The sequence below is a fragment of the Dasypus novemcinctus genome, chromosome 13, assembly GCF_030445035.2.
Source record: "Dasypus novemcinctus isolate mDasNov1 chromosome 13, mDasNov1.1.hap2, whole genome shotgun sequence".
Lineage (NCBI taxonomy): Eukaryota > Metazoa > Chordata > Mammalia > Cingulata > Dasypodidae > Dasypus > Dasypus novemcinctus.
Window position 1 is genome coordinate 22892138 of NC_080685.1, and position 25760 is coordinate 22917897.

The 25760-nt window shown below is 43.2% G+C and overlaps 1 protein-coding gene across 1 annotated transcript; it reads right to left on the reverse strand.

The window, feature by feature from the left end:
- LOC131273152 (NBPF family member NBPF6-like) lies at positions 1–25752 on the reverse strand. Its single transcript, XM_058275401.1, has 19 exons — positions 25575–25752; positions 23533–23635; positions 22523–22737; positions 21433–21481; positions 20469–20644; positions 18495–18543; positions 17558–17733; positions 15758–15809; positions 14563–14741; positions 12171–12222; positions 11243–11418; positions 10606–10657; positions 9405–9619; positions 8283–8337; positions 7516–7724; positions 6428–6479; positions 5735–5916; positions 1481–1668; positions 1–998 (listed from the first exon to the last, which is right to left on the reverse strand). Exons 1-19 carry the CDS (start codon positions 25750–25752, stop codon positions 969–971), a joined length of 2388 nt encoding a protein of 795 aa, XP_058131384.1. The 3' UTR covers positions 1–968.
- Between the last annotated feature and the right edge of the window lie 8 nt (positions 25753–25760).

The window sequence follows — 25760 nt, forward strand, 5'->3', positions numbered from 1 at the left end:
ATGCCAAAAGATTTAAGAGAATATTATTACAGAACAGGATATTAACTCTTCTCAAAGTACCTCTCTCCAGATTACTTGATTATAAGGAAAATAATGTACCCGTACAGTGCAGAGTTCTGCTAGAGCCCTCCTTACCAAGGCGACCAGACCTAGGACCACAGTAATGCTGGTGGACACAATGGACTTCCTCCATCAGATAGGATGACTTGGAAGCACATAATCTTTTGAGTATTCTTACCCAAAATGTTAATCTGAATTTAGTCATGAGCAAAATAATCAGAAAACTCCCGAATATAGAACATTGCTTGAGAAACCTGACCTGGCCTCTTCAAAAAGTCAACATCACCATAAACTACAACAACAAACAGTGAGGACACACCTTTGGTTCAAAAGTACTAGAGAGTAAGTCCTGTGGTTTTAAACCAAAAATGTATCTACACCTTTTTGTTGTTGTAGTTGTTTGTGATATTGGCTGTTTGAAGAGGACAGGTAGGTTGTCTTGTCGAATGGAATATATTCTGTAGTTGTCTGATAATCTCCTGATTAAATTTAGGTTAAAAATTTTGAGCAAGACCACAATGTTGTTAATGCGGTGTGCTTCCTAGCAATCCCATCTGCTGTAAAAGGATGTCCAATTTGACAAGCTATTTCTTCCACCAGATCCTTACTCCAATTATAAATAGATTGGTGTGGAAAGTATCAAGGATTAAGGCCTCTCATACATGTCTGTCAAAATTGACATTGGTCACCCTAAAGAGTTATCACATTTGAAGATGGGACGAGGAGGATGATTTTTCCAATCCATGTAACTTTTTGGACTAAAAGTAAGGAGTGGCTGGTAGTTGTGAAATTGATTCTTGGTGATGAATGGCTCCACCTGTCTGTCTGGACTTTAACATGAACTGTTGTTTCATACTTTTTCATCAGGCAATGAAGGTACTTTTTAAAAAAATCAACGTTCATTCAAATTAGTGGTATCTTCCAGCAGTACTTTGTATCTAAAACAGAAACAAAATTAAGAAATAAACAAGAGTCCTTGCTAGTTACCACTGATAGCTGAGATGAACTGATAGATAAATTGTGATAGAAACCAGATGTGTACAAAACTGCTATTGAACCTATGAGTATATAGGGGTTACACTGCAGGATGGTTCAGGGTTTGGTGACAGCCACAGATTAAAGGAAACATGTGCCCCTTAATTTACAGTCCAGACTGTGGAGCAGGACGGGAGCCACCCACACCATACCAGGAGCTAGAGATGGCACTTCTCATCACTGCTATGAAAGGAAACAAAGCAGAGTTCAGAAAGCAAACAGGAGATGGAGTTGGTAGGATGTGGCATGGGCCATCTTCATGCAAAATAGAGGTAGGACTTTGGAGTGAATAAAAAACTGATAGAATAGTGGGAGCATGAACTATGATGGCATATAAAGAGCAAGAAGGAAAAAGTACCCCAAAGAACCACAGATGTGTGATTACCTCTGTCTGAGTGTGAAGGCCAGGGAATCGGCATGCTAATCTCCTCTTGCTGAGCAGCAGTTTTCTTTTCAAAATCTTCTGCTTCAAGGCACTGGTGGCATCATTGTGGCCAATGACTTTGCAGCCATGATTGTTGGCTGCTGAATTCTCAAGAGAATCACACTCCAACTTGCAAGAGGTTTTCAGACCTGTGGAAGCAACAAAGCCAATTATGAAAAATAAAACATGACCAAACAGGTTTTATTCATAATATCTCTGTGACATATTTTTGGTATCTAAGAGAAGGCATCAAAAACATGTCTGGGAACCAACAAGGCCATCTGGAAATTCCTGGGGTGAGGCATAGCTAGTAATAACACTTCAGTATTTTTCTTATACACAGACCTCCAAGAGGTCTGGAGCAGTAGCCCCTCTCAAGCCTATTTACACTTCCACAGAGAAATGAATGCACAGTGTCAGCAAGGGGAATACACAGCCTCACATCACTTCAGGTCAGGTTCAGAGAAAGCCAGGTCCCAAGGGATTGTACCTCATTGGCATAATAGGATGCTTCTCTCCTCCCCTCCATGCTTCCCATTCTCATTAAGATGTGCTGAATGTTTTCTTAGAATTGTCTGTTATGATTTCATCTTCCTGGTAGCACCTTTTATCAGATGCTCATCACTGATGCCTGGATTCATCTCATCTTTTTTTACTTTCTCAGACTATACTATCTCCACATTATCAAATGTCTCACCAGGATGTGAGGGTGATCTGGCTGCGGTATCTGTCACCCCATTGATACCAGTGTTGATTTGGCTGATCTGGCTCACTGGGCAGGTGTCCCCTTCCTCCCTCACTTCCTCATAAGTGTCCCTCCCTAAGCTGTGCCCTTGGTCAAGGAGGACAACCTTCCCCGCTGGAGGGGAACTATTCTTTTGTCAAGGGTGTATGGGTGGCTGTGCTCCCCTGCTGGAACCTCTAAACAAGCTCTCAAATGTCTCACCATTCTTATTACCATAAGGCCTGATTCTTCCCATGTTGTTATACTACTTCTGAAAGCTCAGCTCCACTGCCTGCTACACAAACCTGAACTCTCCAGGGTTCCTTTACAGTTCTTCCTAATTCTGCCCCCACTTGTCTTAATCACAATCACTTCCTGTGACACCTGTATTCAAATCCTCCCCTATAATCACTGCCCTGTTTGTGACGTCTAGCTTCCCTCTCTTTGTACATAAACACTTCTCTCGGCCTGGTATGCCCTCAGTATTTTCTCAGGGCACTATTTATTCATTATTTGTCCACAGAAATTTAGTGTCCTTGGTAAGCTTTTATGATAATTCTTATTGAACTGAACAGTATAACATATTAAAAGAACAAACCTGTTTCGTAAAGGATTTGCTAAACAGAGAATAATTGACTTAAAGTTGGAAGCTGTGAGAGGGACACTAATGCAAGAATCTTTTCCTAGACACCCAAGGCACATTCTGTAGTTTCTGCTGAAAGCTCTTGTGAGGGAAGCTCACTCTTCCCACAAGCAGCCTTTGTACCATTAGACAACTCTGATGTTGGAATGGATCTGTACACATGCTGGCACCTGACATCCTGTTCTCTTCCTGCATTGCTCTTTAATCAGCCCAGGAGTGTCACCAAACAAATCTTTGTCCCTACCTCTTTAAGTCCTTCAAATATTTGAAACTGATTCCTATCCCACTCTTTCATTGTCCAATCCTATTCTCATGTTCTCCTACATTTCAGACCCTCATTGATTCTGGGGCAATCCTCAAGGTATTTCCTACTAAAAGATAGTTCCCGTAGTCTAACAGTTCTCCAGGGAGATGGATCTTGTCTTCTGTGGGGCACTCCATTAAAACTGATCAGCCTCTGATCACGGTGACTTTCCTAGCAGCTTTCTGTCACTCCTTCCTACAATTAAAGGTTTGCTGACTAACCGCCCCCATGCATGCCATCTCAAAAACACAGGTGGAACCAGTATGCCTACTTGGGGTCTTCTGAGAATGATACTACAGTTATGTATTGAAGAGACTCTGCATTTGCAGGAGAAAAGGGAAATATTTTCATCAAATATATACTCTACCATACTGTTTTTTTATATTGGGAAAAATCCCCTAATAAAATAACGTGATGCTGTAGGCTGCACTTGTGCTGTCTCTGCAGGATGTCCCTGTACTGAGAGGATGGGTGGGGGTAGACTGCTGGCAGCAGGGTTGTGTGGGTCACATTGTGTGCTTGACACACTGTTCCCTTGTCATTGTCAGTGATCCCCATTCCAGGAGGGAAACTTCTATAATTTAGACTTTCCATTCATTCATCTCAGCCTCTGTGCACAGCTGAATTTGGATTTCCCTGGCTCATTTTTTAACGATCTTGTGGTGTGGCCAAGCCACATAACACACAGCTCCCTTTTGAGATGTGCTTCTGAGACTTTCCCATCCACCTCATGGGATCCAATCCTGCCTGAGGGTGTTTCTAAGAACCAAGTTAGAGACCTCACTGGGACTGTGAGGGAAAGTAGGAAACCCTTGGGGACTGGAGTGGTGAGAAGAGAGATGGGCCTATCAGCCCTCTTGATACTTCCATGGAGAGCCTCAGGGAGCCATGGTTCAGCCCGGAAGGACAGGAAATGCTGCAGGTTTAGCTCCCAGGGAGAAAATGCTCTGAATATGAATATATCAGGAGTTGGGGAATTTGTGTGAGGGGCTATTGGAGTTCTTTTGTTCTAGACTTCCAACTTTTTCTTTACATAGAAAATTACTGCAAAATAACTCAAAACAGGAAAAAATGAAGGGTTGAAACCCATCCTGCTTTTGCTTGGCAGGTGCCTCAGTAGAGAGCAGTGAACAGAGCCTAAGCTATGGATTCAGGCACACAGAGGCACATGTTCCCTCCACTTCTAATCTGAGTTAGTTTGATCAAGTTAAATGACCCTGCTGGGCCTCAGAATCTAACACAGAAATGCCACCATCTACATATTGGAATCCATTTGAGAATGAAATGAGCTATAGCTTATACAGCATTCACTTGATAGGGGGCATCATTTACAATAGGTGCAAAAGAAATGTGTAGTTAAGTCTTATTTCTTACTTGCCGTAATACTGAGAAAAGCCTTTGTTGCTTTGTACCTCAGGAAGAGGTACAGGCTAGAGGATGGAAATTTAAGAGGATGGTTCCACCATGAAAAGTGACTAACTTTCCAACTTTTTCATCACTGATGAAAGGAGGATTCTACACATTTTATGGCTGACTTCACAACAAAATATATAGATATCCTGAGGGAAATAAGAGTCTCTTATGTTTCCTGTAAGATGATTTGCCAAAATAAGTCTCTAACAATCCACATGCTCTCCAAAATCAAAATTTGAAATACAAGCCAAATGAAAAGAATGGAAAGTAGGGTTCTAATCTCCACATCTCTGAGGCTGTGATCTCAAGGATCTCTCAGCCAACTAGAAGGAATCCTTGAGAATAAGGAAAGGAAAATCCCCTGCTCTGCTAAAATATTAGGTTATAGCTTCATTTTGTATGTGGGTTGTTGATGGATCAGATGAGATTATAGCACTGAGACTGGAGACATGGTTGAAACTGGGGACCCACAAACGGTAGAAAAGTGCTGTACAATTGGAGGAAACCATGGCATACATAGAAGACAGGGAGCTAGATTGGAGCTCTGACTTTAGTAAACAACTGGGAACAAACAGGATTGTGGTATTCATAACAAGGTATCCAGATATCTTCAGGAGGATGTAAACCACCAGAGGAAGTAGAGGGTAAGGCCTGGAAGCAGGAATCACAACAGGAGTCCTCCAAAGAGCTGGCAAAGACGGCAGTCACAGCGTTGTTGTGCTGGGCAGACACAGGTCAGGAATGCAATGAATAAGAGCACTGAAGGCGAGTTGAGAAGACCTTCCTAAAGGTGGAGGAGTGTGCCCGAAATGTGCTCTGAATGTGTGGTCATGATGCCTGCAAGATGGCCATGGCAGTTTCCCCACTGTGGCCTAATGTGGGGCATCAATGGCCTGCATTTGCCAACGGGGGCTAGAGGTCAGATTTGGAGGCTGGAAAAACAGCAAAGCTACCTGACACACCTGTATTCTGGGCATAAAATTCTATCCTAGAGTTTGAGTCAAGCCAAGATGGGTCTACAACACCTACCTCCAAGCAACACCTCTCAGTCTAGACAGAGGTATTGAGAAAAAAGTATTTAGAGATTCCTTGTGGGCCCCAATATACTTCCTTTATACTAAGAGTACTTACTGCCTACATCCAGAACACAACAGGCTCCATGTTCATGAAACAAGGGGCAGGTGCTGCAGGAAGGCAGGTGGGAATCCAACAGGCCAGGATGACTGGAAGGACTCAAATAATCTCCATCCTTTGAGTCCTGCAGGTTGTCCATCATTTTGTCCTTCTGTGGCTCCCTGCTGAGCTTGACGGGGCTGGGAGGACAGAAGATTAATGAAGGAGGGAGAGGGCAGCACAACGATACAGCTGGTCCTGATTGGAAACCTAAGGAAGTATGAGAAAAAAAGGGGGCCATCCCTTCAAAGAGAAGAGAACAATCTTCATGTGCCTATGGCACAGTGTGCCTGGCACCAAAGCAGGAAAGTCAGGTTAGCTATTGCTCAGTGCCAATAAACTAAAGCTGAAAATACAGAAAACAGATGACAGGCCACCCTGATTTTTAACCAAACAGGAGAGAACAACTTGTTTTTGTGAGTGCAAGAATTCCCTGAGACTAGTTGACTTTGGGTGAGAATGACTCTAAGTACCATGAAGAAAATGGACACCCTTGTTAAAAAACCTATATCATCTTGATTGTGTTAGGAGATAGTAGTTTTTGTTCATCTCTGCATTTAGAATGTGTGGCCACCTTGTACCTCTTTGTGTGTCCCCATATTTATCCTGCATATTTACATATACTACCAGCACCTGATCATCCATTTTTACCTGAGAGCTGGTGATTCTTGTTCCTCTTCATCTTCTTCATCTTCATGATTTTCTGCAAACAAATTCAGAAATTTCCAGAGACCCATGAATAGTTCCCATTTCAATCATTACAAACACAATGTCCTATATGGGCATGGAGACGTGAATTATCATGTTGGAAAGTCAGAGAGTGTACTGAAAGTCTCAGATTTCATCTTTAAAGCAGTGTCCTGGCATGACCTTTTCATCCAATCAGCAAACAGTCCCAAATCTCACCACCATGACATCTCTGTGTGAAATTGGGTAAGGTGTGAGAAATGCCTTTTGTTCATCAGCTCACAGAATGCCTGTCCAGCTTCCACCTGGACTTCTCCAGCCACAAGGCTGACACACTGAAATCAGTGGCTCTATACCAAGCTGGATCTAGCCTAGAACTACTCTTATTTTTTAAGGAGATGTCTGAGAATTCTGTCCTACTTCCTGCAATACATCTGAGGACATCACAGGAACCTGCAGGTTGGCACCTCCTCTTTAATCAGCAAAAATTCTTTCTATGCTATTTGTTCCCTTATCAACCATGAACAACCACAGCACTACTATCTTCAGTAGCTAAACCCACTTGTAATGAGGGTTTCTTCCTTTTTGAAGTGAATTCATGGAGATTACGTTGGTCACTGCTACAGAAACCATGCAACACATTATTTGAAACCACCTTACAGATGAGGAAACACGAATCCAGGAGGGAAGAATCAGTCGCCCACAGTTAATAGAGGCAGTGCTCAGCTAGAGGCAGGAAAGCTTTGATGTTAGCTGTTCATCTAACACGCCGCCTGTTCTCACATCCTTCTTTCTGTCTATTGACACTGGATGGAGGCTGCCTTTTGCCCTAAAGTCCACATTCCATCAGGCAGGAAAGAAACACTTTTAGTCCTGCGACCAGTATGTTTCTCATTTGCTTGCACCCAGGCAGACCTGAGCCTGTTGTGGCACCAAATGTGCCTAATATATATTAGATACAAATGTCTCCTGTGGAGGTGCTAAGGTAGAGAGTTTCTTGTGGGTCTGGGAACTTGGAGCAGATCCTTAAGCAGGGCATGGGGCAAACTTACCTGTGCTGAGTTTACAGGCAAGGTGCTTTGCCATCATACATCCCTCAGCCAGTTGCTCCAGGAAGCTCTGTGTCTGGTAGTCATCCTTGTGACTGAGCAGGTGCTTGAAGTGCTCTTTGAGCAGGAACGATGCCTGCCTCCCTTCCTGGACTTTCTGCCGTAACTCTGTTAACTCCCTTGCCTGATGTTCAATTAGGAAATCAAATCCCCTGAGGTAGGTGGAGAGAAAATTGAAAAGTGAAGGAACAAGTGACATGTTTTAAGGGCTTTCACAGAGATTTCTATGAGTATATGCCCACCAACCCTCCAAGCAGAATTCTCACCCATGTTTGCTGACCTGTGCATCTTTTCTGCCCTGGGCATTGTACATTCCTAGCTATCTTAGCTTTCTAAACCTCTCTCTATATTGTCACATAGTGAGAAGCCTTTGCTTAATTTTCCTGCTATGAAATATATGCCATAACCTAAGGGCAACCATAAAGAGAGAACTTCACCAGATCATGATTTTTAACCTGACAGGAAAGAACAAATGGTTTCTGAGAGTGCAAGTAATCCCTCAGACTAGGTAGTTCACCCTAAGTCACAGTACTCCTATATGAACCACAAAGAGAAAAGTGTCATCATCGAAGAGTGAATGAAAATAGTACAATAAGTAGAGTTGTTCATCATTGCATCCAGAATCATTGACCTCAAAGATTTGTCTATTCTTTTTTCAGGGATCTTTCCCATACTTTACCTCTATAATACCTGCCACTGATCATTATTACCTGGGAACAGGTTGTCCTTGTATATCTTCATATTTCTTATATTCATGATTTTCTCCTAACAAATGCAGAAATGTACAGTCAGACATTAATAGTTCTCACTTGACCCATTAGAAATATAGAGCCTCAGTGGCCATGAAGACAAATGATCTCTGTATGAGTTGAGCATACACTGAGAGAAGTGTGCAGATCAGTCTCACATTTGGCTTCAAAGAAATGGACCTAATGGCTTTCTGAGCATGAGTCAAAGGTTCCTGCTCTGTTCATCACAAATCATGATATACTGTGCCTGAAACTGGGAAACGTTAAAACTCTCTTTTGTTCCTTACATCTCTGGGTTCTTTTCCAGCCACCTCTGGACTTCTCCAGATCTACCCTCCATCCAGACACAGGGTCCCCATGTCCCATCCCACCTTCACATAGACCTACTCTTTTCTATCAGGAGAGAGTAACGCCCCAGTCCCACTTTCCTCCTTATTTCCAGGGACTTCTCAGGGAACTGCAAGCCCTCAGCTGCCATATATCAGGGTAATGGCTCTCTAAGAAGTACCCCAGCATACACCAATATTCTCCAAAGCATGTTTTACCTCATTACATCTCTAAACCAATCAAGAAGACTGAGGTTTGTATGGCTTTTTTCCCTCTAATTGGTGTGCATTCATGAATATTAACTCAGGCAACTTACAGTTTGAGCCATTTTACAGAGGAGGAAATGGAAATCCAGGAAGGATAAGCTAATCACTCACCCACAGTTAGTAAAGACAGTGCTCAGGCTAGTGGCTGGGAAACTACTATTTGCTAGAGGGCTCTATTCATGCTAACAAGCTGCCTCCTGTCACATCCTTATTTCTTCCCATTGACACTGGATGGATGCTGCCTTCTGCTCTGAAGTCCACATTCCATGGGGGATGAAGGAGACTCTTTCAGTCCCATGATCCCCACCACAGTGGGCTCCTCATCTGTGCTCATAGCCAGGTACTCCTGATCCTGCCAAGGACCCAAATGAGAACTGGAACATGGGACAGTAGGTCTCAAAGTCACATGTGGAGTGGTGGAGTTGTGGATCTGTTGTGAATCTGAGGATTTGGAGCAGCTCAATGGAAGCAGGGTCGGTGGCCAACTTACCTGCGCTAATCTTACTATAAAGGTGCTCTGTCAGCCTGTGTAACTCAGTCAGTTTCTCTGGAAGGTGACGCATATGGAGGTTGTCAGAGTCCTTATGGGTAAGGAGGCCCTTGAGATGCTCATCAAGAAAGTCAGAGACCCATCTCCCTTCCCGTAAATTTTTTCGCAACTGGCTCAGCTCCTGTGCTTGATATTGAATCAAGAAATGGTATTTCCTAAGGTGTGATAAAAGGAAAATTTAAAAGTGTAATAGGCTAATAAGTCATAAGGGCCTCAGCTGATACTTCTGAGTATTTCTCCAAGAAGAACTCCAAGCAGAATTCTTTTAAATGTTGTGTGACCTGGTTAAGAATTTTTTTTGAATTTTTACATATACCAGACCAGTTATCACAGGCTCCTCTGACATTGTCAACTGGCAGAGATCTTTTGACCTGAAGGGTTTTTCTCTTATTATTGCCACATGATATGATCTATTTTGTTATGGTTATATTTATTGCTATGAAATGCCTGCAAAGAACCAAGGCCAACAATGCAGACATGAGATAAGCACTTCAACCTGATTTCAACCACACAGGAAATAAGAAGCAATCTCTGTAAATATAAGAAATTCCTGAGACAGAAAAGTTCCCATTGGGTCAGACTGTCACCATATAACAGTCAAATAACAACATATTAAAAGTAATAGAACCACCACGAGGGACCTGAGAGTGCCTACAACTGCAAGCAGGAGAATAGCATCCATCAGCCATGGGAGATCTAAGCCTCCTCTCGATTTAGAGGTGGAGTGGACATCACCATCACACAGTCTACAGGATGGAGGAATAAAATATGGATTAAAGTGGACTTACTGGTATTCTACTGTATAACTATTGTGACCAGCAATGGAAGAAATTGTATCACTGATGTGGACAAAGTGGCCATGGTAGTTGCTGAGGGCAACATTCTTTGTGATCTATGTATCTTTAAGAAAAAGACACAAATTGTTTTTTTAAAAGTTAGATGGAGAAGCACACTAAAATAAGTAACAGGAAGTGGAAAACAGTAGAAGAACTGCTAGGAAAACAGACAAAATTCTTAAAAGGCTACTTTGTGGTTGACTAAATGGCAAAATCAATTATAAGCAACAGATTTTGTTTTTCCCTGCATGGAAGCTCTCTAGATGGAACCATTACATTAATAACCCAAGTGTATTTAGACTTACGTCAGGACCACTGGCTTGTTTCTTTTTATATCCTGATACTTCTTTTGATTTTCTGCAAATAATTTCAGACAGGGCCAGATATATTACTCAGTTCCAACTTCACACATACAAACTAAGGGGCCTATATAAGCAAAGGAATATAAATATCCTCTAAAACAAAGGAATATTCCAAAGGGTGTACTACAGCAGGCCTCAGGATGAGTCTCAGGAGATGTGTTGGGCATGATTTCCAGAACTGTCAGGCACACTGTCCTATCCCTAGGTGTTAGATCATTATCACAATGTCATCGGCACTGAGAGTCTGAAATAGTTAAATTGTCTTATTTCCCAGTGACATTGGGTAACTTTGCCACCGGATTTCTAGAGGAATTGCTCCCAGGCTCAACCTCTGCCTCAGCAGATATCATGGTGTGTTTCATTTAAATGAGAATATACCCTGAGACTGGAATGATGGGTGCGTTCTACAAACCCAGAAACAGGAGTGAGTCCTTCACAGTCCATAGAGGACAAGATCCTTGCCCATTCGTGGATCCAAAGGTGATATGACTCATCCTAGGTAAAAGTGGTGAGCCCAGGGCTTATGGCAGCTACCTGGGAGACCAGGTGTCAATTTGTTTTCTACAGTGGGAATACTCACTGGCAGCACTCAGAGAAGAACAGACTTCCTGCTCATCAGACATCAAGGTGGTGCTGCAGGGAGGCTGGTGGGCATCAGGAAGTTCATGGCAAAGGAAATCACTCAAACGTTGTTCATCACGTGTGTCCTGTTCGGTTTCATTCATTCCCTCTGCTTCTTGCTGCTCCCTGAAAAGCCTGATGGGAAGTGGCCAAGACACAATTAAACCAAGAGGGGCTGCAAACCACAGCATCCCACTGGCCCTGAGGAAGACTAAGGAAGGGTCACAGGAGGCAAAATGCCATATCCAAACAGGAAAAAGAAAATAATCCCCCTAAAACTGGGGCTGATTGATGTTGGGGCAGGAGCGGGAACAACTGACCACATCATCTCAACTATCCATCCATGTATGCTAGACTCATGATGCAAAGCACACATGGAAAGCCAGAAGAGGGGTTTCAAACCTTGTGCATAAATTTCACTTAATTTTATAAATTTTAGGCCCAGGTTATACACTTTCCAGAGGCCTTGTAAACTCCCAGTATGATTTGCATTATAGGCCACTTCTATTCAGTATTGTGACACTGTGATGATTTTGCTGGTTACTTTTGTTGCTGTGACATAACTGCTAACTGCTAAGGTACAAAAGCATCTCTCATCCTAGTATTATGACACCAGAAAGAATTGATGATTCTTAGAATTCAAGAAATCCCTAAGATAATTTAGTTCCCCTGTATTTTGACTGACTCTGGGCTACTATACTTGAGAAATTAATAAGAAGCCTAAACCAATAGATAATCTGCTGAGAAAATAGGGAAAGATCCTTTTACGGATACTTTGTGGTCAACAGAATGGATGAAATAGGTATATGCACTTGATTTTGTTCTCCCTGGACCTAAAGTCTCTAAATGGCATCATTACATAAGCAACCTGTGATTACCAGCATTACCTGGGGCCCATGGACTCTTGTCCTTTTTCATCCTTATGATAGCTCTGATGTTCTGAAAATAAATATGGATATGTATAGTCACGTTAAACAGTTCCTTCTCCACACATTACAATGCCAGGACAACATCCTGATCTTCTAGGTCATTTTATATGAAGTTTTCAGGACTCTGGAACCTTTGGAACTTCCCCTTATGTGGATCTTGTGACCATCCCTCCAACTATCCACATCCATATACTTTTTTGCTACATGGTAGTTACTAGCCCTGTAAATATTCCATATGGCTCTGAGTTCCTTATTGGGGTCTTTAGGGGCCAAATGCGATTCTGAGGCAGAATCTGTGGTTCATTACATGGGTCAACACAAGGCTCAATTCTTACGTACACAAATCTCCAGGGATTCCTTGAGCAGTACCCCCTAATCAACTATATTTAAACTTCCACACAAAAATGACTGCACAGTCTCAGAACGGGGAACAAATAGCCTCATATAACTTCTGGTCAAATTCAAAGGGAGAAAGGTCCCAAGGGAGTGTATGCCATTGGCATAATAGGATGCTTCTCTCCTCCTCTCCATCCCTCCCCTTCTCATGAAGATTTGCTGAATGCTTTCTTAGCATTCATAGCATAGTCTGTTATGATTTCATCTTCCTGGTAGCACATTATATCAGATTCTCATCATTGATGCCTGGATTCATGCAATCTTCTGCTTTCTCAGAACCTACCTTCTCCACACATCAAATGCCTCACCAGCCTTAATACCCTAAGGTCTGATTCGTACCGTGTTGCTATGCTACTTGTGAAAGCTCATCTCAACTGCCTGCTACAAAAAACTCTCCATGCTTCCTTTATAGTTCTTCCAAATTCTGTCCCCACTTGTCTTCATCAAAATAGCTTCTTGGGAAGTGGACGTGGCTCAACTGATAGATCCTACCATATGGGAGTCCAGGGTTCAGACCCAGGGCCTCCTGGCCCTTGTGGTGAGCTGGCCCATGCACAGTTCTGATGCAAGCAAGGAGTGCTGTGCCATGTAGGGGTGTCCCCCACATAGGAGAGCCCCATGCACAAGGAGTGTGTCTCTCAAGGAGAGCTGCCCCACACAAAAAAAGCACAGCCTGCCCAGGAGTGGTGCCATGCAGAGAGCTGATGCAGCAAGTTGATGAAACAAAGAGACACAGATTCCCTGTGCTACTGACAAGAATCCAAGTGGACAAAGAACACACAGCAAATGGACACAGAAAGCAGACAATGGCAGGGGGGTGGGAAGGGGAGAGAAATGAATTTAAAAAAGATCTTTTTAAAAAATTGCTTCCCATGACTCCTGAATACAAATCCTCCACTATAATCACTGACTATGGGCCTTCTACCTTCCCTTTCTTTGTGTATAAGGTCTTCTCTTGGCCTGCCATGCTCTCCATATTTCCACTGTTAATTAAGTCTTTTTTCCTGAACAATTTAGTATCCTCGGTAAGTTTTAAAGATAATTCGTATTGAGCTGAATAGCATAACACCTTTAAAAAACAAACCTATTTGGTGAAGTTTTAAGGGATGATATTAAAACTGGAAGGACTGAGTGGATCAGTAGAGCAGGAATCCCATTCCCACCTGATTTCTAGGGGAGCTGATGCTAAGTTCAACCTCTGCCCTAAGCAGATATCATAGTGTTTCCAGGTTTAGGTGAGAATATGCACTGAGACTAGAATGATGGGTGCAATCTACAATCCCACATATAGGAATGAATCCATCAGAGTCCATAGAAGACAAGATCTTGCCCATTGATGGAGGTGGTGTGGTGCAAAAGCCTTGGCTCTGCCTTCAGGGAAAACTGTCAACATGAACCATGTAGTGGTGATTATTTTCAGAGACTCAGCTGTTTAGCCAGGACTGGAAAAATGAGTACTAAAGACAGGGATTCAGGACCAAGTACACTTGGAAACATCTCCAGGCATATACATAAGACTGTCAGTCTTCTTGGGGGAAAAGATACTGTCCAGAAAAATTTTTAAGAAAATTGAAAAGAGATGTGCATTCTGGGGTTAAGAAGATGGTCAGAAAGATGCTACAGTTCATGTGGTGTAACTGTAGCAAAGAATATGCCATGAAACTCTCATGTCCCTCCCTCAGACCTTCATTGGTTCCAACAGCCTGTATTTACAAGACAGCACCAGCATGACATAGAAGTTGCTGGAGAAGTAAGAAGAGTACAAAGATACCTGACTCACCTTATGCCTGTACTTAAAACACAGTCCTAGAACCTGATTCAAACCAACATGGGAATAAGCAGCCTGTGGCCAAAGATGATTTAACATCTTTGCAACAAAGGCAGTAAGCATGTGGAATAGAGAAGCTGCCTGGGAGACCTATTTTCAATTTGTTCTCTACAAGGGAATACTCACTGGCTGCACTCAGAGGAGAGCAGACTCCCTGCTCATCAGACATGAAGGTGGTGCTGCTGGGAGGCTGGTGAGCATCAGGAAAGTCATGGCAATGGAAAGGAGTCAAATTGTCTTCATCAAGTTTGTCCTCTTCAGTTTCATTCATTCCCTCCACTTCTTGCTGCTCCATAAAAAGCCTGCTGGGGTGTGTCCAAGAGAAAATTAAACCAAGAGGAGCGCCAAGCCACAGTGCCACACTGGCCCTGAATGGAAGGCTAAGGGAGGGTCACAGAAGGCAAAACAGTCATATCCCCAAAGAGGGAAAAGCAAATAATCTCCTTAAACCTGGGGCTGACTGCAGTGGGAACAGGAAAGAGGGAATGACAGACCTCATGGATTCAACTATCCAGCCATATATGCTGGAATCATGAAGCATAGCACATGTGGAAAGCCAGAAGAGTGGCTTCAAACCTTGTGCATAAATTTCTCTTAATTTTCTGTGCAAAAGCCCAGTAAATACAGTTGCCAGATGCCTTGTAACTTCCAGCAATCTTGTGCATTATAGGTCTCTTCCACTCAATAATGTGACAATATACAATTTCTTTCCTACTTCCTATGCTTGCTAAGAAATTACTGCAAAGAGGCTAAGGTCAAAATGAATCTCATGCTAGTATTATCAAAAGCAGAGAGAAGGGAAACGGACTTTGGCCCAGTGGTTAGGGCCAAAGAGCGCAAGGAGTGCACCCATAAGGAGAGCCGCCCAGTGCGAAGGAGGGAGCAGCCTGCCGAGGAATGGCGCCGCCCACACTTCCCGTGCCGCTGACGACAACAGAAGCAGACAAAGAAACAAGACGCAGCAAAAAGACACAGAAAACAGACAACCGGGGGAGGGGAGGGGAATTAAATAAATAAAAATAAATCTTAAAAAAAAAAAAAAAAAAGCAGAGAGAAGAGATGATTCCTAGAGTTCAGGAAATCCCTGAGATATTTTAGTTCCCTGAGAGAAAGACGGCCTCTGGGCTACTATACTTGAGAAATTAATAGAAAGATTAAGCCAATAGACAATCTGTAGAGAAAACAGAAAATTTTCTTATTACGGATACTTCATGGTTGGCAGAATGGAAGAAATACACATCATCATCTGATTCTGTTCTCCCTGGACCTAAGGTCTCTAAGTGACATCATTGCATAAACTACCTATGATTATCATCATTACCTGAGGGCCATGGACTCTTTTCCTCTTTCATCCTTATGACTGCTCTGATTTTCTGCAAATAAATTTGAATAGTTACAGTCAGCAATAGTAGCACCTTCTTTACACATTACAAACCAGGATCATAACCAAATACTGGAAAATAAGTATTCTGGTGTGAACAGGAGATGGTGGGAAGAATATTCTAGAAGGATTCAGGAATTATCTTGTAAGATATGGACAGATTTACTTTTCTCTTCACTGAGTCCAGAGAAACACAGAAACATCTTTTTCCTCAGGGGTTATGAAGAAACGGTCCAGCTGCTTTCTTGAGGTGTGGCTGGTGGATTCAGCATCTGCCACATGAGATACCATGATTGGTCTTGGTTTAAATGAGAATATGCATGAAGACTAGACTGACTGATGCAGTCTCTACCTTCTCAGCTGGGAGAGAAAATTTTGTGCCACTAAGGATCCATGGGCACGTGTGGGGATGTGTGTGCAAATGAATCCCACTGTCAGCCCATGCTCATGGAGTTTATGGTCTGGCACTCAGATGATGTCTCTGCAAGGATAAACCAACTTAGAAAAGAGACAGACTGGGGCACAGGTCTGAGGAACAAAGGGGGTAGATATGTTCCAAAATTAGAGTTGAGAGTACTGACTCCTTGGGCACCAATATGTGCTCAAGGTACCCATTTCAGAGATGAATATTCACAAGAATATTTCAGGGGAATTGAGATGTCCCATTTTAACGAGGGAGCTCTTGAAGACACCTGCATGCATGTGGCAGTGGTGCCTGCGATTTACTTGATCCTTTCATTTTTCACACCCTACCAGTTTCCTCTACCCTCCAATACCCAGAGAGGGTGGCATGAGATGGGAGATGAGGAAAAGTTTGAAGATACCTGATATCTGTGGTTAAATCATTTCTAGAGGCAGAATCAAAAGGAGATAGTTTGACAGGGGCACCTACAAAACCACATGGCTCAGCCTAGACAGAAGTGTTGAGCTCAAAGAATGTGCAGACTCCCAGAGGGCCAGTAGGAGATTTTTCTCTATCATATGAGTCCTCATGGGCCTGATCTAGAAGAGAGAGGACTTCCAGTTCATTATACATGAGGGCCAATTTCCTGGGAGGTTCCTGGGAGCTAAGCAGTTCATGGCAAGAGGAAGGAGTCAAAGAGCTTTGCTACATATTGGATAGGATCTGTGATCATTTTGGGGGAAGGGGTGAAGGTCCATGTCCAGTGCTGGCCTTAAGGGTAAGCTCCTGACATAGGCCATGAGCATGGGGTTTACCTCCTGACACTTCTTAGTGAGGATAGACTGGGGCTCAATACCTAGGAATTATGTAAACATCTCCCAAATTAGAGTTCAGGCTGTGACCCTCCTTGGATAGCCATAGGTACTCCAGACATTGCTCCTAGATGAATGTTAGGAACAGCATTTCTGGAGAGACATGATGCCCCATCTTAAATGGGAGCTCCTTCCTACACAGGCAGTATATGACATAAGTCAGTGGTGTCTGAGAGTTGGTCTTGGATCCCTGACAGTTTCCCTCAGGGCTGCCTTGGAAGCACTATCCACCATTGACCAGCAAAGGCTAGGTGAATTCAAATCAGGAAGAGTGCAAAAATGCCTGAAACAACTGAGGCCTGTACTTAAGATGTATTCCTAGATAGACTTTCAAATCAAGTTGGTCTCTAGCACGTAAGAGAAGACAAAATATATCACAGCCTAGATGGAAATGGGGAGAAAAGATAATAAAAAGCCTTCTGAAAGTCCCATGGAAATTTATGCTCTTTAAAATGGAGTACTCACGGGCTTCATCCACAGCTAAGTCAAATTTATAGTCATCTAACAGGAAGCCACTGCTGCGGCGAGGCCCAAGGGAATCAGGCAGGTCATGAAGACTCGAGGGAGTCAGGTAACATTCCTCCACTGAGTCCTGAAGCACTTCATTCTCTTTTTCTGCCTCTTCTGTTTGACTCTTGAGCCTGGTAGAGTTGACAAGACAGACTTGAAACCCAGAAGATTACACAGCACAGAACCAGCTGGTCCTGACAGTAGGCATAAGAGAGAGGTCACAGAGGCAGAGGGTAGAGCCATTGAACATGGAAGAAAAAATCCTCCTATGATGAGGGCAAATCATGGAGTTTTAAGGGTAGGAGAGAGTGAGAATTGGTGATGAGTACACTGTACACTGGCCACAGACTGATGGAGGGGGCTCAGCTCCCTCTGTATGGTACATAGTCATGACATCTAGGAGAGGGACTTCAATTTTCCTTGTTTTATGTGCAGAGGCCTAAGCAATACTTGCCCCTAAGGCACTGTAGTTGTTTTCAGACCAATGCATCCTAAGTCTCTTTATCCAAGCATTTTCACATATATGATACATGTTCTGTAGCTACTACCTTTTCTATTAAAAATCTGCCAAAATTTAAGTAAAATCATGCTGCAGGCAAACATACATCTCATCATACTTTGACCCACCTAGGACAAAACAGGTGGTTTCTGTGAGTACAGACAATCTCTGAGGCAATTTACACTAGTTCACCTCAGGTCTGAATGACTATACAGTACCATAAAGAAAAAAGAAGGCTTATTTGAGAGAATAATATCATCATTGGTTAAGGGAATGAAATCTGTTCAACAAGCACTGGAATCTGGGACTACTCTCGATTTCTTTGCCTGTTCATTCTGGGAGACTGTCCATGATTTTCCTGTTAATTACCCTCCCCTGATCATTCACTGTTACCTGGCAGCCAGTAGTAGTCCTTCTTCACCCTCCACAGCCTCAGGATTTTCTGAAAACAAATGAACAATAGCCTGGTCATACATGGAATAGTTTGAATTTCCCTTATTACAAGCACAGTAGCCTAAGTGATCATGGAAACAGAATTATTTTTGGATGAGTTCAAGGCACACTAAGAGCACTTGACTAAAAGCCCCCATATTTTGTATTTCAAGAAAGTCAAACGGACTTGGATTTCTAATCCTTCAGGCAATACCTTCCTGATCTGGATCCTTGTCATGGCATGTTGTGTATCCAATTGGGCAAATGTTAAAAATGTTCTTTAATCATTCCTTAAAGGTCTTCCAGCTGTGTCTGCCATCCTGCCACAAATCTCCTTGGCAAACACAGTACCTCCATGGCCATCAGGGCTCTAACAAAGACCCATTACTTTCTCTAAGGTATGGAACAATCATCCTGACACATGTCTCTCTACACACTGGGCCTTCCTTGAGACTTTTTGTTTTAAGATTTATTCCATCTATTTCTCTTCCCGCCACCCCTAAGTTGTCTGTTCTCTGTGTCCATTTGCTGCATGTTCCTTGTCCGCTTCTGTTGCTGTCAGCAGTTGGGAATCTGTGCTTCCCCCTGTGGCGTCATCTTGCTGTGCCAGCTCTCCGTGCATGCTGTGCCACTCCTGGGCAGGCCGCACCCTCCTTCCTGCTGGGCAGCTCTCCTTACAGGGCACACTCCTGTGTGTGGGGCTCCCTTAAGCGGGGACACCCTGCGTGGCACAGCACTCCTTTGCGTGCATCAGCGCTGCACACGGGCCAGCTCCACACAGGTCAAGGAGGCCAGGGTTTGAACCATGGACCTCCCATGTGGTAGACGGATGCCCCATCCACTGGGCCAACTCTGCATCCCCCTAGAGACTTACAGATCTACTTCTACAGGGTTCACATGGGAAATTCACTATGGAAAGTGCTCCAGGTTTAACCACATCGTGCTACTGCATGAAGCACCTAAACGAACGCCAAATAGAGGCTATTTCTACTTTTCTGAAGGAAATTCATGACTATTACACATTTCATAACCATGGAACACTAACTGTGCCGTATTATACTTGTGGAAAACCAAACCCATGAGGATGATTCAGCCCCTTCTGCACAGTAAGAAAGGATGGGGAAAAATCCTCAATGTCTTCATTCCAGCTTAGGGCAGAGTTAAACATCTCTTGTTTCCCCAGAGTTCATAAGGAACTTCACTCTGCTTTCTAGAAGTTTTGTTGCAAGACTTAGGCTCTGCCCATTGAGATATTCTGATTGTTCTTGGTCTAGATGAGAGTATCCAATTACTAGACTGAGGGTTGGAATCAACAAACTTTCAAATGGAAACAACTTGGTTGGTGCTTCACAGATGATAGGATCTGCGGCCATTCATGGTCTTGGGGACAAGGTCTATGTCATAGGCCACAGTCGTGGGATTAACCTTCAGACACCTCTGGGCAAGAAGAGATTGGATCCTAGAGCCTGGGACTCATGTAAACAACATCCCCCAAGTTAGAGTCAAGATGGCCAACCTCCTTCCCTAGCTATATATTGTCCAGGGATATTGTTCTTAGAGGAATACGAGCAGCAATATTTCTGGGGAGACAAGGTGCCTCACCTTAGAGAGGAGCTCCTGCTGACAAGGGCTGTACATGAGAGGGACTGGTCGCTCAGAGTTGGTCTTGGCCGCTTCCTGCTCCTGACTCAGGGCTGCCCTGTGAGCTGCACACACCACTGGCCCACAAGGTGAGGCAGGAGCAGTGCAGATGCCTGCCTCAACTGATGCCTGAGTTTCACATTTATTCCTAGAGCCTATTTTCAAATCAACATGGGTCTACAGAGCTTATGTGCAAAGACATCTCTCAGCCTAGACAGAAATGGTGAGCACAAAGAATGAGAAGCCTTCTCAGAGTCCGGGGGAACTTAATTCTCTTTAAGATGGAGTACTCACGGGCTTCATCCACAGCTAAATCAAATTTATAGTCATCTAACAGGAAGCCACTGCTGCGGCGAGGCCCAAGGGAATCAGGCAGGTCATGAAGACTCGAGGGAGTCAGGTAACATTCCTCCACTGAGTCCTGAAGCACTTCATTCTCTTTTTCTGCCTCTTCTGTTTGACTCTTGAGCCTGGTAGAGTTGACAAGACAGACTTGAAACCCAGAAGATTACACAGCACAGAACCAGCTGGTCCTGACTGACAGTAGGCATAAGAGAGAGGTCACAGAAGGCAGAGGGTAGAGCCATTGAACATGGAAGAAAAAAGTCCTCCTATGATGAGCGCAAATTTTGGTGCTTTAAGGGCAGGAAAGTGTGAGAATTGGTGATGAGTACACTGTACACTGGCCACAGACTGTCTGATGGAGGGGGCTCAGCTCCCTCTGTATGGTACATAGTCATGACACGGAGAACACAGGGAGAACTCGGAGAGGGACTTCAATTTTCCTTGTTTTATGTGCAGAGGCCTAAGCAATACTTGCCCCTAAGGCACTGTAGTTTTTTTCAGACCAATGCCTCCTATGTCTCTTTATCCAAGGGTTTTCACATAGACAATACATTTTCTTTAGTTACATTCTTTTCATTAAAAACCTGCCAAAATCTAAGTAAAACTGTGCTGCAGGTAGAGATACATCGCATCGTGCTTTTACCCACCCAGGAGAAAAGTGGTGATTTCTGTGAGTACAGACAATCTCTGAGGCAATTTACACTAGTTCGCCTCAGGTCTGAATGACTATACAGTACCATAAAGAGAAGAGTAGGCTTATTTGAGAGAATAATATCATCATTGGTTAAGGGAATGAAATCTGTTCAACAAGCACTGGAATCTGGGACTACTCTAGACTTCTTTGCCTGTTCATTCTGGGAGACTGCCCATTGATTTTCCTGCTAATTACCCTCCTGTGATCATTCACTGTTACCTGGCAGCCAATAGTAGTTCTTCTTCACCCTCCACAGCCTCAGGATTTTCTGCAAACAAATGACAATAGCCTGGTCATACAGGGAATAGTTTGAATTTCCCTTATTACAAGCACAGTATCCTAACTGATGATGAAAACGGAATTATTTTTGGATGAGTTCAAGATACGCTAAGAGCATTTCACTGAAAGACACCATATTTTGTATTTCAAGAAAATCAATTCAATTGGTTTTGTAATCCATCAGGGAAAATACTCCCAATCTGGATCATTGTCATGGTATGTTCTACCTCAAATAGGAAAAATGTTAAAGTTGCTTCTTTTTATCAATGCTTTGAACTTTACCAGCTATCTTCCATCCTCCCATAGAGCTGGTTGCCAGACACAGTAGCTCCATGACCCATCAGGGCTCTAACAAAACCCCACTCCTATCTTTAATGTATCAAAAAATAATCCTGCCTCACCTCTACACATTTGGGCATTCATGGAGACATACAAATTTGTTTCTATGCTTTTAATACAGGAAATTTATCATGGTAATCATTTCATATAACCCCCCCCTATACTACCACGTCAAGTACATACACTCACCCAAAACACAGGGTCTTTATACTTTTTGAATTGAATTCATAAATATTACATTTTTGCTGATATCATAACTGTGAAACACACATTCAGATCCATATTGCAGGTGTGGAAACCCAAATTCATGAGTGAAAAATCAATCCCTGTTGCACACTCAGAAAGGATGGGGAAGTTTGGTATCTATTCCAGAGTTCCTTCAATCTCACAAACTACCTCTTTTCACAACCTTACTTTGGTCAATTAAACCTCTTTGGGTGCTTCTTACTTCCCCAAAAGCCATGCTCTATCGAATAGTGAAGGAGACATAAGGAATACTGTGACCTCCCAACTAGTGATTTATTTTCTGTGTTCCTGCACAGGCAATCCTGATTGCTTTGTGGTCATAAATGGCCCCTGTGAAGGCAGACAGCAGATACAGTTGTCCTTTCCAGAGGTGGGGAGATGTGGCTCTCTTTTGACCATGACAATCAGAGCAGCTCTGTGTCCTCAGGGCCTGTGGCCAACTTACCTGACTGGAGCTCATGGTAGAGGCACTCTGCCAGCTTGCCTCCTTGATCCAGTTTCTCTCTAAAGCTCGGCCACTGGGAGCTGTCAGGTTCATTGCTGGTGAGTAGGTCTCTGAAGAGCTGATGGAGTTTGTAAGAGACATCTCTTCCTACTTGCAGTTTCTGCCTCATCTGGATCAGCTCTTGCAGTTGATCATGAATTGGGGAAATGTGTTTCCTACAATGGGACATGAGAGAAAGTTTAAGGATGCAAAGAGGTGAATAATTGTTTTGTTTGTTCATTTGTTTGTTGTTTTTTAGACAGTATCAGGTATCAAACCAGGCACCTCACACTTGGAAAGTAGGCGCTCAACCACTTAAGCTACATTCATTCTTCTGAATGACTGGTTTTAATGATTTAAAAGACTTCTTTGAGAATATTCCAAAACTTTCCCATAAAAATTCTGTCTCTTGTTTGCTGAAATGCATGTTGCAAAGAGAATGAAAAGTTTAAAAAAGCAAAACACTAAAAAATGGCCTTCTCCTTATCAGAGACATCTCCTAAAAGATTCTGTGAGAACTCTCCACCCCCACCCTCCACTTCATTCTTCTGAAAACAAAACCAGGTGGTTTCTGAACTCCACTTCATAATGATGCCCCTTCATGTCCTCTCTCCTCAGTGCAAGCCCATTTCATGACTTGATCAAGAGTGTATCATGTACAGAGGGGACAGAGAGCCAGACAGACCTGTGGGAGAGGTATGGCTGGTGTGAACTGGAGAGTTGAAAAGACAAAAGGAAGGGTCAGGAAAACATTGTTTTCAATGAAAAGACAAACCATGGTCAGTCAGAAGTAAGATGAAAGGAAGCTCTGAGTAAAAAATGCAGTCCATAATTTACCTTAGGGCTATTTAATTTTTTGATAAATATCTGGCCAATCTGTACTTGGCTTGTACATTTCTGCCCTTGCCCTTGCTCTCTTTCTCTCAGCTGAGCTGCCCCATGGCAGAGCTTTATCCACCTTCCCTCCTTACCTGAGCCTCACAGCAGGTCCAGGCTTCTTTGCCAGCTCCTCCTCCTCAAACTGCAGCTTCTCCCCCAGCACGGATTCCAGGATGTCTTTATATTGTCCAGGCTCTGAGAAAAGAGAGACATGACTGCCTCAGTGGAAGCTGGACATGCTGCCTTCAAGGGAGGAGGTAGGGTCCATCCCTTAGTCAAAAATAACCCAAGGGCAAGGCTCAAAGCTGGGGTTTCCATTTCTTTATTATGTAATCTCCAGCGACATGGCATGATTCCTCTCCATTTTAGAGATGAGAAGTGAAAATCTAGCCCATTGACACTTAAAGTAACTGGAAAAGGCTGATTCAACTGCAATGAATCAAGCCAAGTTCATGTTCCCTCAGGTCTCATGGTGAATCCTGAGCCCCTTTATCAAGGCTCATCACCTCTTAGGTAGAGCAATAAGCAGAGAGCTAAAGGAGAGTATTGTGGCAGACTGGGAAGGCCCCCAAAGACAATTGGTTTTGTTCTACTGCAAGTTTCAAGAATTTCATATATTACACAGATAATATAGATTATCTAGAAACTATTATATAGACTATAAGGGTCAAGACCCATAAGTGCCGAGAACAAATGGGGCCAAACACTACTTCATTTGCTTTAAATTACAAATAGAAGAAATAATAATGAAGTATTATACACCATGCCTGACTCTGTGTGCGATCTTTAAAAAATTTAACTAATCTCTTTGTTTAAAAGATTTAGTGAGGTAGATACTATTGTAGAACCATTTTAATAGGTGGGGAACTGAGGGTCACAGAAGATAAACAACTTGAATCTGAACCCAGGAACTCTGGCCCAGGCTCCATGCTCTTCTTCACTGCACTGTAACCTTCACGCACAGTTCATGGGAGATATGTTTCTTCTTCAACTGCATTTTTCCCCCAACATTTATATTATGATTATGAAAAAAGGACAGCAATAAAACTCAGTTTATCCATTCCTCAAAGTGTTCCACTTAGTAACATACTTTAACTTTCCTGATTTTCAGCCATTTTCAATAAAGCAAATCCCCTTTATTGGTTTATACAAAAATAATTGTAGGAAAATGAAGCCAATTCAGGTTCAGAGTTGACAATGAATCGAATGACATTGATTCATTCTGTTGTGCATGTCCCCTTGTTCTCATTATTCCTTCAGACCAATGGGTTTCCAAATGTGAAGGATGACTTTGGGGAGGGAAGTGGCTTTCCCCGACACCGTGACCTGGGCTTTCCTGGGCTTGGTGTCTCCTCCACTTAGCCTAGCTCTCAGCTTGCCCATGTGTCCTAGCTCAGATGCTGAAGGCCCACCCAGAGCTCCTGGCTGCTCTGAGGCATGGAGGCTCCCCAGCTCAGGGAGAGGCAGGCAGGAAGTACCAGATACTCTGATTCTCCCAGATTCACACTCAACCACACCACAGAATGGAAAATGGCTTCCTTGGACTTAAGTGGAGGGAGACACTGCCTTCAGAACAGGACTTCCTTCTCACAAGGCAGAGATGCACAAGAAGTTCAGTGAGGAGCAGTCTCCTCTTTAAACTCCTTTAAGGCAAGCATGGTGTCCTAATGTGACATTCCCACAGGGTAACAAAAACAGTGCTTTGCCAATGGGGTCTCCGTAGAAGGATCAGTTGATAGAAGAACATTAGTCCTAGGATATCTAGACCAACAGTGATGTCATATCACCAGTATCTGATTCAACAGAGCTTTCTAGAGATATTGTGCCACCTATTACTAAGAAAAACAACAGTTTTGTGCCTACTCTGAGAACTCATAAAGTGAGATCTGAATTCTTGTTCTTTTACTCGCACTGCTAACTTGGATTTTTAGTTTTACTTCTCTGTGCCTCAGACTTTCCACTCTCTGCAAATGGAGAGAAAAATACATATTATTTCAACCTAAAGATTGTGGCCTGGATGAAGTTCTTTTTGAGGTAGGGGAGAGAAGAATAAAACCTGGAGGGTCTTTATGTTATCACAGGGAAGACAGAAAGTGCATCATCACCCTGGGAGTCTGGACCCTATAGGACTTACTGTATTTCTGTAGCTGGTTGGCCAGGGAGTATGCAGTTGCTTGGGATATAAGGAATTTCTCTGTGAGGTCTCTGAAATCCTGTTTGCTTTTGGCCAGCTGGGAGCGCAACTCCTGGTTGATTTCCTGGATGCTCATTTCTGTCCTGGGAGCACAGGAAGTGTGGAGAGAGACTGCCATGCTGAAGC

Coding starts and splice junctions, on each gene's coding strand:
- LOC131273152 (XM_058275401.1), bottom strand. CDS start 25,752: ATGGCAGTCTCTCTCCACACTTCCTGTGCTCCCAGGACAGAAATGAGC. Junction 14,742..15,757: donor AAAGAGTCCATGGCCCTCAG/GTAATGATGATA, acceptor GACACACCCCAG/CAGGCTTTTTATGGAGCAGC. Junction 1,669..5,734: donor TTGTGTTCTGGATGTAGGCA/GTAAGTACTCTT, acceptor TTGCTTCCACAG/GTCTGAAAACCTCTTGCAAG.